Genomic DNA, 17016 nt, shown 5'->3' with positions numbered 1-17016 from the left:
CACATATCCTAGGCGTCCTTTCCCCCATAGACCATATCATCCATGGTGTAGTCAGCGCACATAAGAAGGGAGAAGGCCTCGCTGACATAAGTCCTCCTAGTCCTGCACCATGGGCAAGCAAATAACACTTAACTCCATTGAGCTGCTTTCCTCTTCTGCAACTAAGACCTCCCCCTTCCATCTCATCTACAGACCTCTTGGGCAGAACAAGGACTTTATCATCAAATTGTCAAATGTCTTCATCACCACGTCCATCTGACGTGCACACACCACTCTCTTGGATGACTTCTACCTCCCAGACAACATAAGCTAAAAAAAAAACAAGAGGAACCCTTCTTCAACCTCATTGATACACTCAATGTGGTGCATTTTGTCCTACACCCAGCACACTCCAAAGGCCCCATCCTCAACTTTGTCTTCTCAACATCACCAACAATCCAATGCAAATGACCTATACTTCTGGACAGGACCGTCCACTTTGCCATCCTTTTCTCCATGCTTAGCGTCATACCAACAAGCCAAGGACAACCCAAGATAAGACCAAACCTTCAGGGACTTCTCCATAGACAACATAATGCTTAAACTCCTCTCTCACCATATCAACTCCTCGTCCAGCACAGCCACCCTTCTAAACAACTTCAGCAACTTTTTGGAAAGCTATGTGGACACCAGGCCCAATCCAGCATACAAGTGCCAGTTACAGCCTTCTGGTATTCTAAAGATCTTGCTGACAATAAACGATGCATCCACAGATAGGAAAGAAAATGTAATTAAAACTGAACCCTAAGGACCTATTGATACTGACATCCTTCAGCTCAACACAGAAACAGCTTATCACAGCAAAATACAATACCAGAACATCAATGAAGCCACTGTAACTAACAGAAGCAGAATGCAATACTAGGCAATGGACCACTGCATCACCCCTGCCCAATCCACTTATTCCTCATTCCACCAAGTTCGAAAGTTGTTCTTTCTTTCTTTCAGAATGAAGTCCCTGCTTGGTGAGACGAACAACACAACTTAACTGACAAACCAATACTCAGCTCTGGGTTCCATTATTAAATAATGTCTTAGCTAGATGTTGCCGTCAGGGTTTTATTTCTTCATCGTTTTATGCATGAGTGATTCCGATTTTTAAAAAGGGGGATAGAAATGAACCTATATGTTATCACCCAATTTCCCTGCTAGATTCTCTCCTCAAAGTGGTAGGGGGGTTATTTTAAACAAGCTGCAGATCTGGGCAGATGAGACTAGTGTCCACTCAAACCTGCAATATGGGGTTCGATCAGGTCTTGGGACCATTGAGCAGGGATTAAATATAAGCAAATATATGCAGGCGAAGGAGGGAAAGCTCTTCCTGTCATTCGTAAACCTTAGTTCTGCGTTTAATTGCGTGAAACATAAAGTGCTATGGAGCACATTGGAGGGGATGGGAGTCGATCCCCCACTAATAATTTTTATGAGAGAATTGTACAGAGATGCAAGGGCAAGGGTTCGGGAAACTAGGTGAATGTTCAGTTAAATTCCCGATAAGAAAAGGAGTGAGGCAAGGATGCGTGCTCGCTCATTTTCTTTTTACCTTGTACATTAATGGCATTGGCCAGTATTTATTAGATCACCCCCAGGATTATCCGATTATTAACAATAGCCCAGTCCAAGTTTTACTTTACGCAGATGATGCAGATTTAATGGCACAGACTCGACTAGGATTACAAAGAACAGTTTTGCTAGATGGGGTTTAGGTGTGAACACTAGTAAGACGAATATAATGAAACTGTTGTGATATTTTTATTAAAAATAATAACATTGAATGTACTAATAAGTTCTCGTACTTGGTGATTAACTTTGATGGCACTGGGGCCGTGATCTGCGGCTGTCCAGGCAAGGAAATTGATGTTCTCCAGAGCCATAGGTGCTGTGATCAACTTTTCGAGAAAATTGGGTTGCAGACCATTCCCTGAACTATTACAAACGTATAAATCAAAGTGCTTATCGACAGCTCTGTATGGAGCAGGTATATGGGGTTTTGCGGATGTGCAGCCACTACAATTGAGCGAGAACGCATTTATACGATACTTGCTGGCTATTCCAAGCTCAACTGCTAATTTTATTTGTCATTCTGAGCTTGGTTTGCCCGTCATCTCAGCTGTGATTAGAATTAACCCTTATTTTGCTCTGGCACAAGGTCTGGGTGTCAAATGAGACCAGCTTTAATCACGATATTATTAAGGATTGTTTAAAACTTGATAGGGTTTCCTCCATTCCCTGGCTCTGCTATATTAAACATCTAGCAAGTTAAAATCGGCCATCTGAATTTTATGAGAAATCAGAGACCATGGCTCTTATCCCAAGAAAGGTATTGAAAACAGATAATTTGGTCCATTTACAAGTTAAGAGATGTTCCAAAAAAACGAAAAAATAACTGTTATGGATAATCAATTGATGCTAACATGTTCAGGTACTCAGCCATATTTGGTCCAAGTCCAGGGAAGCTTCAAACAAATGCTTTTGACTCGCTTTCGCTTGGGGATTCTGCACAGACTTATTAGCCATACAGCTACCAATGATTGGTCAATAAATTTGGTGCCTTGCCCATGTGCTGATATATCAAGCCAATCAAGTCTGCGCACTGTCTTATTTTGTAAATGTTATTCAGTTCCAAGGAAAGGGTTCATAATCCCTATATTAAAATGTTTAGGCTTAAGACAATGTCGTATTGCATATTTTAAATTACAAACCCTGGATAACGAAATGATCATGGAGTATGTCGCCTTATTTTTAAAAAGTGTCATTAGGTCTAGGAATTCAATGTGAAGTCGACCTAGGTTGACAGTTATGACAGTTTTATACAAACTCTATGTAATGAAATGTCATAAAGTCTGATGCATTATACTTCTTAAAGATATAGTTTTACTGTAGGCTGGACAACCGTGTGTATTTGGAAACCTGTTTTTTTATGTTTTCTATATAACATATTTGAATGTGTATATTTTAGCTGTGATTTTATGATTTATTTATAAATCGAATAAAGCTATCCTTGAATTCAATTGAATTGAATTAAACTGACAAGGAAGGAGGGCTCATTTGAGACTACTGTCTCTAAAAGCACAAATTATCTGAAAATGGCTGATTGCAAAAGACTTGCACATCACAGTATTTAATCTGCTAGGAATCCAGAATGCTGATGTGGAATCACTCTGCAATCATTCCAAGTAAACCACAAGTAGGTTCTCAACAACAAAGTTCTGCAAATTATCTTTTACAGTTGGGGCTATCCAATACAAGACTTGTTTGCAGGCGCAGCAAACAAGAAATGGCCAGACTGCGCCTTCAGAAATCATCAACCAGAATCGAAGGGGAGTGCCCTTTTCATAGACTGCTCAGATAGGTTTCCTTAGGCATTGTCTCTCTTTCTGTTGATCCAGAGTGTGCTGATCAGACTGTACAGTTGGAAAGCCAGAATGATCCTTACAGAACCTGAGTGATCATGTCTGTGGTGGTTCATGGATCTCATACATCTAAGTGTGCAATCAGACGGGAATCTGCCCCGCAGAGCATATGTCCTTTATAAGTTCAGTGGCCAGATTCTGCATACCAACCTTACCTTGTTTAATTAAGCAGCCTGTATCTTAAAGTATGGACTTTTAAATTAGCCACTGGACAGTATGAACATTTTAAGAGTTTCAAAGAGTTCTTCCACCAGAACATCATATTCTTTTAAATGGAAGAGAGTCTGCATTTGATGTATCCATAACCCTTCCATATGTCAGGAAGAAGAGGTCATTCCTTGCTTGCAACCTAACATGAGGGGAGAGCTACATTTTTCATTTATTTGCACCCTGCAGCAATCACTGCTTTTAGAAAGTCCTTCACAAACCTCTTTCTTTTGATTGTCTATTGTGAAATATTTCTTCAAGGGTTTAAGGAAAGTATTTCCTTCTGCTAGGTTCCCATCTCTACATTGAGGGCTTAACAGTCTCCTTTCAAAGTTAAAAGGGCCACATTTGAACCTATACATAAGGCAACAGCATTTTACTTGGAAAGTTGATTTTTTGGTAGCTATTACTTCAGGTCGCAGAGTGAGTGAGCTTTATCATTGTGTTCAGAAGTTCCTTACCCTTTGTTCCATAAGAACAGGGTGGTGATTAGAACTTCTCTAAGTTTTCTCCATATGGTCATTTTAGATTTTCATAATAATTTAGACCAATTCCTTACCAACTGTCTTTCCAAACCTATCCATTCCAGTGGAATGAGTCCTTATCATGTTAGACATGAACAGGGTTTTAAATTCTACCCCGGGAGGACACAATATGTTAGCCAATCTGATTATCTCTTTATAAACTATGGTCCAGTAAAAACTGGTCTATCTACTGCAAAACAGTCCATCTCAAGATGGATAGTGTCTTGTGTTTTACTTTGTTACCAGTTAGCAAACAGTTCTTTCCTTGGTTGGCCTAGAGTGCATTCAATGAATGGAAAAATTACTACCAGGCCTCTATGGAGAAATGTCACCACTTTAGGAATATGTAAGGCCTCCACATAGAGGTTAGGCTTCACAGTGTATGTCTTGACACTTTTATATTGATCTGGACTCCAGGGAAAATGTCTAGGTAGGTTAGGCTTCTTGGAAGAATCGGATGGATGATAATTGATTCTGTTTCACTCTCTTTTCTGCCTTTCTTGTGGGGTCAACTTGTTTTTCTATTCCGTGCTTATGGCTACTGAGGAGGATCCAGTGGAAGATAAAGAAAAGATACTTACCTCTAATCCTAGTTCTTCTCCAAGTGAATCTGTATTAAAGTTGTTAGCAACTCTCTCACCTCCTTGGCTAAGTGGGCTTACATCGTTTTTCTGTTGCACCTAGGTTGGTCTTGTTTCTGTTAAAATTAACTGACCTGTCATGTTTGGGGCATGATAGGACTCAGGAAGAAAGGTGAATCCTTAAAGGCACAGCACCAGTTTATACGCTTATGTCCGTTGCAATCCATGTGGTAACATTGCCGTTCATTTCCTTTTTTTTTTTTTTTTTTTTTAAACTTTGTGAAAGATGTCTCTAGTCACCTTTTGCTAAATTAATGACTATTTAGTTTAATTGGCTTCTTGTGCGAAAAAAGTTACATTTGGCTTATTTTTGCCATTATTTGGCTGCAAGTAAAAAATATTGCTATTTAAAGCACTCGTTTCTACTGATAAGCTTTCCATGTGTATACATATTTATATATACTTTTAGTAAAGTGCTCCGGGATCGTGTGGACAGGACAATTCAATGCTTGTGACTTTGAGGAGGATTCCCCTGAAGAAGTAGGATTACAAGTGAGTAACTTTTCCTTATTTCTCATTATCTGCGAAACATTCGGTTTATTGCACCTAATAAATAACGATCACTGCTTGTAACGAGGACCTCAACCAAGAAGAGGTGCCAATTACAGGCAAGTGGTTAGTGCCTGCAAAAATGGTGTATTTTCATTAATTTGGATACTTTATTTTTCAAAGCTAAATTTGCCTATGGGAATCTCCATAATGAAAAGAAATTCCCTTGTTTTGGGGGCTTTACTCTTTTCTACCGTTTGACTAACCTGCACAAGGACTCGCAGAGTGAAATCTTGATTTGTGTACCGGGTTTGTGAAAGGTTTGATATAAATTGATCGGAAGAATGGGGTATAAAGTTATTAACGATGCAAAAACAGGTTTTCTTGCAGATACCCGAATGTCCTCTCTAGAGTTAAGATAGGAAAAAAACCATGAACAATAGTCACATGTTACATAAAAGTTTGGTCTAGTTGTATGCATGCATGTTTAGGTTCCTTTATGGAAAATAAGTGTAACCATTTACAGGGCATACAAAAGCAGAACAATGCACCTAAGTCGACTAAAAAGACGATTCATACTTTTTATTACAATATCCAATACGTTTTAATTTTTGAGTGTTTCCTGATCATTTTCAAATCGCAAATCGTTCGTATTATCAAAATCTTAGTCTCAATGCAGGGTGAATGTGAACATACCTACATGTCTAAAATTTGTCAATTTGTAGAAATGCAGAAACAAAAGCCGGCAATTATTTATGGTAAATGTAATTTTATACACACAAACACAACATAGTATGCACTTATATTATTCAGCTGTGAGTGGGAGATGACATTATTTTTTGTAGCTGAGTACTAGTAGGGCGGACAGAGGTTTTAAAATATTGTGCTATCAACCTGTATGTTTCCATGTTGAAATAATTGAATCATTTTACATTTGTATCTTCTCAGGATGACTGTAGAGTGGTTCTTGCAAAGCTGGAGATTACAAGGTTACTGGAAACACTGCAGAAGCAACAGCAACAATTTACTGAGCTTGCAGATAATATTCAGCTGGATGCCAGCATACCTGTCACTTTTACAAAGGTACAGCATGGCTTAGAAGTCCACACGGTATATGAGAATTGAAATTCTTGCTGTGAAATATATATTTCCTAGAAACTAATTAACTTTGATTTTGGTGAAAAAAGAGGGCTTGTAGGAGTAAATTGGCTTTCTTTTGAATTCCACCTATGCTACCATTTGTAGTCATTCATCTTATACTGATGCATGGTTAGCATCAGATTTGGAGTAGATGGCTAAATTTGAAGGAAGGTTGGTACAATGAGGGCTGGAGCAGGAGTGTTTGCTGGTACCACTCCTGTTTACCTTGTATATTTGAGATATACTTTGATTATATAATATTGTGTGGGTATTTCATCCTAAATTAGTTGGATCGTAGAGTATCTTGATGGATTATGATAGTGCCACTTTGTGCTTGATTCATATGCCAGTAGGTCTGAAAAGAAAGCTGTTGTCCTTGGTCAAAATTATCTAATTTACTGTATTGAAATCAACCGGATAAATTGCCATGAACTGTAGGGAATGTATATGTAGCTGGAAGGTGAGATAAAATCCACTTTTAGCTGATCCATCTTTTGCCGGTCTTGGGACCCCTTGGAATAATCCTTTGTAGGGAGTAGCCATTTTAAATGGGAAAAGTGAGGTCGCTGGCAGAAATGGCCCCTCTAAGGCAGTTCACTGCTCATTTTGGAGCGTGCCCTTTAGCACTTTGTTGCATGTTTACTGTACCAATACTTTTTCTGTTCTTTTATATGAAGCTGTGATAGACATTAAACTAATTAACTTGAACGTAAACTGTAGAAAAGCTTCTTAAACCTAGGAAGATCAACTACATTGGAGCTGATTCAGCTAGAGCTAGTCCCGAAATCTTCCAGAATAACTGTATTTTAGCAGTCGTTTATTAGTTTGGGTAAAATAATCCAACTGAAGCCCAATAACCTATTGCAATCATTCAAAAAGAGAAAATGAATTGTTCCAAAGTTAAATGGGTGAGGCTGGGGCATTGGGTGATTATTACCAAGATGCATCGGGTGCCCGTGGCTTCAGTATTAATGAACGGCCAGGATATTGGTTTTCTCTGTGCTTTGAGGCTTCCTTGGCAAGCACAAATACTTAATGTTCCGTGTTGAAACCGAATTCCTTCGGCGCGCAATCCTCACCAACTTTTAGAAAATAAGTTTTGAACGCTTTTCCACTCAACGCTATTCAACGTCGAATACTTCGATTCCAGTCGTCGTCGACGGCCTTCGGGCCTAACTAGGCCTCAACTCCAGCTCATGGAAAGGATGCCATTCAAGAAGTGTCCTCAATGTGGGTCGAAGTTTCCCCACACCGACCTTCACGAGGTGTGTAAACTCTGCCTTTCTCCGGAGCACGAGGCAAAGGACTGTTCCGCTTGTGCCTCTTTCCGCTCCAAAAAGACTGTCCGGGACCAAAGAGCGAGAAGAACAATGGCTCGATCTTCAACTTCCATTCCGGACGACATCTTTGAGGAAGGCGTCAACGTCCCAGAACAACAAGACGTCGACAGCGGTTCCGAACAGGAAAAAGATTCAGATGTCGAGGACATCACTCCAGCACAGCGGGTCATAAGTAAGACCGTCGACCCCGGCCCTTCCTCGACACCTCCAAAGAAGGCTCCGGTTACACCCTCGGGCTCGGGTGCACACCGACACTCTGCTTCTACTGCCCCACCTTCGGGCCCGGCTAAGAAGCCAATTAAGCCTTCAGGCGACTCGAGCTCGAGTCAGCCTTCGCATGCTGCCGGTGCCAACGTACCGGCACCGAAAAAGACATCGACACCGGCTACGCCGACGTCCAAACCATCGGCGCCGACACCCACAACTCCTTCGGCACCGAAACCCAGGTCGGAACCAAGCCAAGCTTCGGATTCCAAAAAACCACCAGAACCGAAAAAAACATTGGATCCAAAGAAACAGACGGATCCAAAATCAACACCCGACCCGAAAAAACCTTCAAAACTGAAAAAACCTTCGGACCCGAGAAAACATTCGGAGCCGAGAAAGACTCCTGCTTCCCCGACAAAGGACATTGTCAAAAAACCAAAGCCAGCCGCTTCGGTGCCGAAACCTTCTCCAGCACCAAGAGATCGGCCTCCGGCAGAAGACTTACCTTATCCAGACCCTGCTCAAAAGACTCTGGCTAGAGACCCAATCACTGGACAGTTGATTTTGGCCTCAAAGAAGCGACCACTGGACAATCCAGCTCCGCATGCAAAGAAGGACATGGCTACCTTGCCTTTAAGAATGCCTTCCTCTTCTCCTCCACCTATGCCATCACCACATGCTCCCATACCACAGCATTCTCCAGCATCCTCTATTGACCATAGGGATGATAGCTCTGATGATATGGGGGGTAACATGCCTGATCCAGCCACACCTACAGGATCACCTGACCCATGGGATGATTATACCACTCCAGATGTCCCAAATGTCCCTCAGGATGACTTATACCCCTCAAGGCCTTCCCCACCAGAAGACACTATAGGGTTTAACTAATTGATACACAGGGCTGCACAATATCACGGGGTAGACATACTTACAGACCCTGTAGATGAAGACTTCCTGATGGATACCTTTGATAACGCACAAAGGTCTAGGAGAAGGTGTGGAGAAGTGTGGCTCAATGGTTAGAGTGGCAGACCCTGATGCAGAGGTCTAGCCCGGGACCAGGGTTCAATTCCCCGCCTCGGCAGGGTCTTGAGCTAATAAATTCCACGGACCTGATAATTCTCGCCTCGGTGCCTTTTCCAATCATGGAGTCCCACTCTGCAACTCTGGGCAATAGCTTGCTTAATCTCCACAACGGCCCCCACAACGCTAAGGATGCCTGGCCTCCACCTTGGGGGTGCCCAGGATGGGTTCCACAGCGGTATTCGTACAAGCGCCTTGAGACCCTTGCGGGTGAGTAGTGCGCTATACAAGTATCAATTTACATTTACATCCATTTTACCAATGCTTAAGGGAGTAATTAAACACGCTTCTGAAGTCTTCAAAGACCCAGTCAGAACTCGAATCATTAACCCTCGTACAGAGAAGAAATATAAAGCCGCCCCTTCAGACCCCGCATATATTAAAGGCCCAGTACCACTAGATTCACTTGTAGTTTCCAACGCACGCAAGAGAGCAAACTCTCAAACATCAGGTGATGCCGACCCACCAGATAAAGAGTCTAAGTTACTGGACGCATCAGGGAAGAGAACTGCGTCTCAAGCAGCAAACATGTGGCGTATCGCCAACACACAGGCATTGCTAGCCAGATATGATAGAGCACATTATGACGAGTTAGAGTCACTAATGAGACCCCTCCCTGACAAGTACAAGGATAGAGCACACAAACTCATCCAAGAGGGTAAAAACATTACAAACACCCCCATCAGGTGTGCCCTTGACGCAGCGGATACTGCGTCTATAGCAGTTAACACCAGCGTCTTACTACGCAGACATGCCTGGCTACGTATACCAGGATTCAAACTTGAGGTACAAAGTGCCATTCTTAATCAACCTTTTGATGAGCGACACCTATTTGGACCCAATGTGGATGTATCTCTTGAAAAAATGAAAAGATACAGACACCGCCAAATCTATGGGAGCCCTGCAGTGGCAGGCTCCCAGACGTTCTTTTCGTCGCTCATCCTATAGAGGTGCCACCAGAGGATATTCCTCAGACACAGCTTCTGCCTCATACAAAGCCCCCACACAGTCCACTTAAGGCAAGGGCTACCAAAGGGGTGGGTACAGGGGTGACAATAACAAGGGCAGAGGTAAAAATAACAACTCCCGCTCTGACTCCCTGCCCCTTCCCCCGTCCCATTCCACTCCTGTCGGGGAAAGACTCCAACAATACCTGCCAGCCTGGGAAAACATCACATCAGACAGGTAGGTGTTACAAATTATTCGATCAGGTTACTGTCTGGAACTAAAATCTACCCCCCGCCCCCAAACATACCACCCAAGCAGCGTCCAATGTCACAGGAGCATTTAACATTGCTCAGGCAAGAGGTACTATCCCTCCTGCAGAAAAATGCAATAGAAATAGTTCCAGAGCACCAGAAAAACAAAGGAGTATACTCACTATATTTCCTAATACCAAAAAAGGACGGATCTCTAAGACCCATCCTAGACCTCAGACCTCTAAACGTTTACATTCAGTCGGACCATTTCCATATGGTCACACTTCAACAGGTCCTTCCACTACTGGTACTAAACGACTTCCTTGCCACTTTAGATCTCAAGGACGCCTACTTCCATACTCCCATCCACGCAGCGCACAGAAAATATCTCAGATCTGTGCTAGACGGGCAGCACTACCAGTTCAAAGTGCCCCCATTCGGAGTCACAACAGCACCAAGGGTGTTTACCAAATGCCTAGCAGTAGTAGCAGCACACTTAAGAAGACAGCATATTCATGTCTTCCCATATCTGGACGACTGGCTCATAAAAGCCAGCTCATACAGCCAGTGTGTACAACACACTCACGCTACCATTCAACTGCTTCACGACTTGGGATTCACAGTAAATCACACCAAGTCGCATCTACAACCATCACACGTGCAACAGTATCTCGGCGCTACAATAAACACCCAACTAACACTAGCGTATCCCTCTCCAGCAAGGATAACAAGCGTAAAACTCTCCTAACAAAATTCAAGCCGCAACACTCGCTACCAGCTCGAGTGTTCATGCAGCTCATAGGAATGATGGCATCTTGCATATTTGTAGTACCTCACGCAAGATTGCAAATGCGTCCACTTCAAGAGTGCCTAGCATGCCAATGGAACCAGGCTCAAGGTCAACTGACAGACCTAGTGTTGGTAGACGGTCGGACTCATCGTTCTCTGCAATGGTGAAACACCAAAAACCTTTCCAAAGGGCGACCGTTTCTAGAGCCAGTTCCTCAAATAGTTATGACAGCGGACGCATCGCTCTCTGGCTGGGGAGCCCACCTCCTGCATCACACCATGCAAGGCAGGTGGACACCGCAAAAAAAGCTACTCCACAGCAACCACCTAGAGTAACTAGCTGTGTTTCTAGCCCTAAAAGCTTTTCAAACTCAAGTGTCAGGCAAAGCTGTCTTAGTCCGCACAGACAATATGACAGCTATGTACTACATAAACAAACAAGGAGGGACATACTCTCTGCAGCTCTCTCAGTTAGCACAGCAGATATGGAGATGGACTATACTACTAAAGATCTTCCTAATTAGCCCAACACGTCCCAGGAGTACAAAACACTATGGCAGATCTGCTAAGTCGACAAACTCAGCAAATCCACGAATGAGAACTTCATCCACCACTTCTTCATCCGTTCTTTCAAATGTGGGGACAATCTCAAATAGACCTCTTTGCCACCCACGAAAACGCAAAATGCCCAAACTTTGCCGCCAGATACCCACACCCATTGTCCAAAGGCAATGCAATATGGATGAACTGGTCAAAACTATTTGCGTACCCTTTTCCTCTTCTCCCACTACTTCCATTAGTGGTACGCAAACTACAGCAACATTTCCCTAACGCTCATCCTAATCGCTCCAACTTGGGCCAGATAAGCGTGGTACACCACGCTGTTACAAATGTCTGTAGTACAACACCAAAAACGAAACCTATCTCCACGACTATTAACGCAGAACCATGGAGAGATCAGACACCCGGATCCAGCTCAGCTCAACCTAGCAATCTGGCTCCTGAGGTCATAGAGTTTGGTTACCTCAACCTTCCCCCAGAATGTATGAACGTTATCAAAGAAGCTAGACGCCCCACCACTAGACCATGTTACGCTGCTAAGTGGAAAAGGCTTGCCTTATACTGCCAGAACAACTAAATTAATCCTTAAGACGTGTCTATTCAATACATCATCGGATATTTATTGCACCTTCAAAAGTGTAACTTAGCCTACACGTCTATCAGGTTGCACCTTGCGGCCAGTGCGGCTTACTTGCAAAATAGGCAACATCTATCTCTTTTTAGAGTGCCAGCTATTAAAGCTTTCATGGAAGGACTCAAAAGAATAATTCCTCCCAAAACACCACCTGCACCAGTGTGGAATCTAAATTTGGTTCTCACAAGGTTAATGGGACCTCCCTTTGAACCATTACATAAATGTGAATTGCAATTTCTAACCTGGAAAGTCGCTTTCCTAGTAGCCATTACGTCTCTAAGAAGGGTTAGTGAACTACAAGCATTTACCATTCAGGAACCCTTTCTGCAAATGCATCATAACAAAGTGGTTCTTTGTACTAATCCAAAATTCCTTCCAAAAGTAATTTCCCCTTTTCATCTAAATCAATCTGTTGAGCTGCCCGTATTTTTCTCGCAGCCTCAAACAGTCGCAGAAAGAGCTCTACACACTTTAGATGGCAAGAGAGCATTACTGTACTACAATGAAAGGACACAAACTTTTCGTAAGACAAAACAACTTTTTGTGTCTTATTCACTGCCACATAAAGGTCATCCCATTTCAAAGTCAGGGATCGCTAGGCGGATTGTTAAATGTATACAAATATGTTATCAAAAAGCCAAACGCACATTAACAATCCCACCAAAAGCCCGTTCTACCAGGAAGATAGGGCCTTCAATGGCATTCTTAGGGAACATTCCCCTAGATGAAATGTGCATAGCAGCTACATGGTCTACTCCGCACACATTCACAAAGCATTACTGTGTAGATGTGCAAACTAAACAACAAACCACTGTGGGCCAGGCTGTACTAAAAACTCAGTTTCAAACAACTGCAACAGATACTGGTGGTCGCCGCTAGGTGTGGGAACTGCTATGCAATCTATGCATAGTGTGCAATCTGCAGCTCATATGCCTCGAACGGAAAATGCTACTTACCAGTATGCATCTGTTCTTGGCATGTAGAGCTGCAGAGTTGCACATGCCCACCCGCCTCCCCGGCTACCTTTATCTATTCCAGTATTATCTTAATTAGATACAGATCACATGGACATCACTATCTCTTATACAGCTCCATCACTTCCCTAATGGCGAAAAACAATCTGGGGATGGAGCCAATGACCATGCGCAGTATCATCCAAAGGAGGAGTCACCTATCCCGTGACTTACAAAGACTTTTCTACAACAAAACAAACTGCAGACATCCAGGCCCAACACTAGGTGGCAATCTATGCATAGTGTGCAACTCTGCAGCTCTACATGCCAAGAACAGATGCATACTGGTAAGTAGCATTTTCCTTCCATGTATCTGTAACATATATAGAACAACAGTCCATTAAAATAATTGAAATTATTTAAGCTACTAGAGTTATGTAGAAACAATTATATCGAAGTCTGATATTTGAATGTTTTGAGAAGGATGATGAATACAGAGAGTCTACCAGTTTCATTGATCTGGAGCGCATCATTATCTAAAAAGATTGTGTTTCTTAAAGCAATACTTGGGTCTACTCATCTTTGTTGTATCAGTTTACAAGTTGAAATGTGAAATATAAAAAATAAGCCTGTTCTGTATATAGCACACAGTACTGACTGTGTCCATCATCATCTGAATTGTGCGATGCAAATAAAATTGAAGATTAAAGTTTAGGATTGAAACCTTCATTAAGTTGGAAAGTTATACTTTGTGTGGAACAAAAATTCCATGTTCACACAATCAATGGCTTACAAGTCTAGAGAGGGGAATGAGATATGAATTCTAGCCTGCTTTATCTCCAGCTTGTCCTCAATTTATTTAATTGAATCAGGCATGTAAAATTGTCAGGATCCATACACCTTTGGGCTTAGTTTTTTCCCCGTTTATCCCCAGTGGACACCTAGGCTTTCAAAAGTAGACAGAGCACAGTCATGCCTGTTGCCTCTAGTATGACTTGACTAGGAAAACCTTTCTGCTTGCCAACCTATCTGAAGTCTGGGTTGCCTTTTCTGACTCCGCTTACTGCCTGGGGTGTATTGCGACATCCGTGGACTCTCCACCGCTTGTCTCCCGCCGCCCTTCACTCTCCTGTCATCAGAGCGGGGCCGCCGAGTGGAGACGAGCAAGGACCGAACCACAGCCCCCAGAAGCCACAGCGCTCTGCTGCGTCACCTGCTAGCGCCAGGAGGCGCTCAAAAGCAGCATCACCGCGACCGAGTGGGGGAAACCTTTCTGCTTGCCAACCTATCTGAAGTCTGGGTTGCCTTTTCTGACTCTGCTTACTGCCTGGGGTGTATTGCGACATCCGTGGACTCTCCACCGCTTGTCTCCCGCCGCCCTTCGCTCTCCTGTCATCAGAGCGGGGCCGCCGAGTGGAGACGAGCAAGGACCGAACCACAGCCCCCAGAAGCCCCAGCGCTCTGCTGCCTCACCTGCTAGCGCCAGGAGGCGCTCAATAGCAGCATCACCGCGACCGAGTGGGGGAAACCTTTCTGCTTGCCAACCTATCTGAAGTCTGGGTTGCCTTTTCTGACTCCGCTTACTGCCTGGGGTGTATTGCGACATCCGTGGACTCTCCACCGCTTGTCTCCCGCCGCCCTTTGCTCTCCTGTCATCAGAGCGGGGCCGCCGAGTGGAGACGAGCAAGGACCGAACCACAGCCCCCAGAAGCCCCAGCGCTCTGCTGCGTCACCTGCTAGCGCCAGGAGGCGCTCAAAAGCAGCATCACCGCCGCCTCGCAGGACGCCGGGCGAAGCCCGGGCCAAGGGCGGGCCCGTTTAAACCCGTTCAAGACCGGGTAAGACTGGACTGGGCCACCCCATTGACATTTCATGTATTCTCTTTTCATGTGTTATATTACTTGTTAATTGGACATCAGATCTTTGTTCAAATTTACTACAAGTATGTCATCTAGAACCACCAGAAGCAGCAAACCATCTCACGCTGCCCAAAAAATAGGCCCTATTGACCAGTTCATTGCAAAAGCAAATGACGCCATAAATCAAGGCGTCTTCTTGCTCGAAAGGAGGGTCTCTCAAGATCTAGCCACTGCTAAGCGCTCCTCTTTGGGACTACTGGCAGCTGCTAAAACCCCCCTACGCAATTTAGAACCTGGCGTATCATTAGTTACCAACATGGCCCCGGGCACTGTGGACCTATCAGTGTCCATCGATCTGTCAACTACGCAACTATCGCATCCTTCCCCACTCCACTCACCCCTATGAATTGAGAGAACTCCGTCTCTTTTTACAAATCCAACTCAGGAGGATTTTCTCTCTCCCAATACTAGGGGGCAGAGGGAAGGAGCTATACTAAAAAACAGAAATGAGTATAACGGGAAAGAGAAATCACCTCAAATTATTTCCCAGACCCAATTTAGCGTTCAGTCTCCAATCGCTGAACAAGGTACAAGTCAACCATCGTTAGCCCAGCAACAGGCCATTGCTATACCAACAGATATTATAAATCTGTCATTTGATGCCCTTAATCCTACCTCTAGTGGGATCGTGGCCAACGGGCAGGACCCTTGCACTCATGATACTCAAATATTGGTTTCCTTAGAGACATTAATTAAATTATACATGAAACCTATTGAGCTATCGTTGCTCAAGATAGAAAAAACATTAGCATCATTAGTATCTGACTTAAATAACAAGAAGAGTTTAATTCCAGCTCCTACTCTTCCAGTGGCCCAAACATTAAATACAAAAGCAAATAAAGTAGGGCCAACAACAACTCAACAAACTCCCCAAGCACATAAATCTGTAACTACCATAGTGGAAGTCCACCATAAACCACCAAGCCCACCAGTGCAACAAACGTTACCTCCTATCATTGCAAAAGGGAGTCTTGCTATTCCATCCTCCTTAGCTCAGCCCTCGCCACTAGTGCCAACTAAAAAGCTGTCTTATGCAACAAATCCAATAAAAACACCCGCAATCAAAAATGCTGCTTATAACACCAATAATGCTGCTTATAACACCAAACGAAGCGGTCCTCGCTCTGCCCACCTCCCACCAGAAGCAACCCCATTTGTCATTGTTATGACTGGGGTTCCTGAGTTACATCTAAACTCAGATGAACCAGGATGGTCCTTAAAAAACAAAGTGCTACACTGGCTTTCAATCAACAGGCCCCTTCCCCCATACGCCAATAACAGAGTCACATCAGTTCGCAGGGCTCCCTGGGTGGGGAAAGAGTTAAAATCCATTCCCGGGGATTGTGTAATAACTTTTGAAGATCCCCAAACGGTCGAATATATTTCCTCTTCTGAGGGTTCATTAACATCCTTAGAAGGAATAGGCACTAAAAGACTGTCCTTTTTTTATCCTCCAGCTAAACGCTATGTTCCAGGTCCTGAGTGGAACTGGACTCAGGTAGGAAATTGGAATAGGAAACCAGATTGGGCAGGCTGGACGGGCCAAGGAGACAGAGATACTAGGTCATCTTACGATTGGAGGGGTATTCCCACGTACAACAGATTTGACTGTTTAAAGATGGTGGATTGACCACGATCGGCCAACAATCAGGACAATAGGAATTCTCCTATTTTAGGTCTTTCTCCACCTCCACCATCTACACCTTTATTATCCTTGAGTCCAGTCACCCGACTAGAGTTACCATCTCCCATCTTAGAGTTAACGGCTTTAACAGATGTACACTTACAGCAATGTGTTGAGATTCTGCCCTATCCCGTTAACACAGATAACCAGTCTTCCTTTTATACTGCATCTCAAACAGGAAGACTGGTACC

General features: G+C 43.5%; 1 protein-coding gene across 2 annotated transcripts in view; it reads left to right on the top strand.

The window, feature by feature from the left end:
* The window catches only part of TRIM23 (tripartite motif containing 23), a 712673-nt gene that overhangs the window by 473548 nt on the left and 222109 nt on the right, over positions 1–17016 (top strand). For both annotated transcript variants that reach the window (XM_078675155.1, XM_078675156.1), the window contains one exon: positions 6262–6396. In XM_078675155.1, coding sequence (XP_078531281.1) covers positions 6262–6396 — 135 coding nt within the window. The remainder of the gene's footprint in view (positions 1–6261; positions 6397–17016) is intronic.

The sequence above is a fragment of the Lissotriton helveticus genome, chromosome 2_1 (assembly GCF_964261635.1).
Source record: "Lissotriton helveticus chromosome 2_1, aLisHel1.1, whole genome shotgun sequence".
Classification (NCBI taxonomy): Eukaryota; Metazoa; Chordata; class Amphibia; order Caudata; family Salamandridae; genus Lissotriton; species Lissotriton helveticus.
This window is presented reverse-complemented; position numbering and strand designations above follow the sequence as displayed.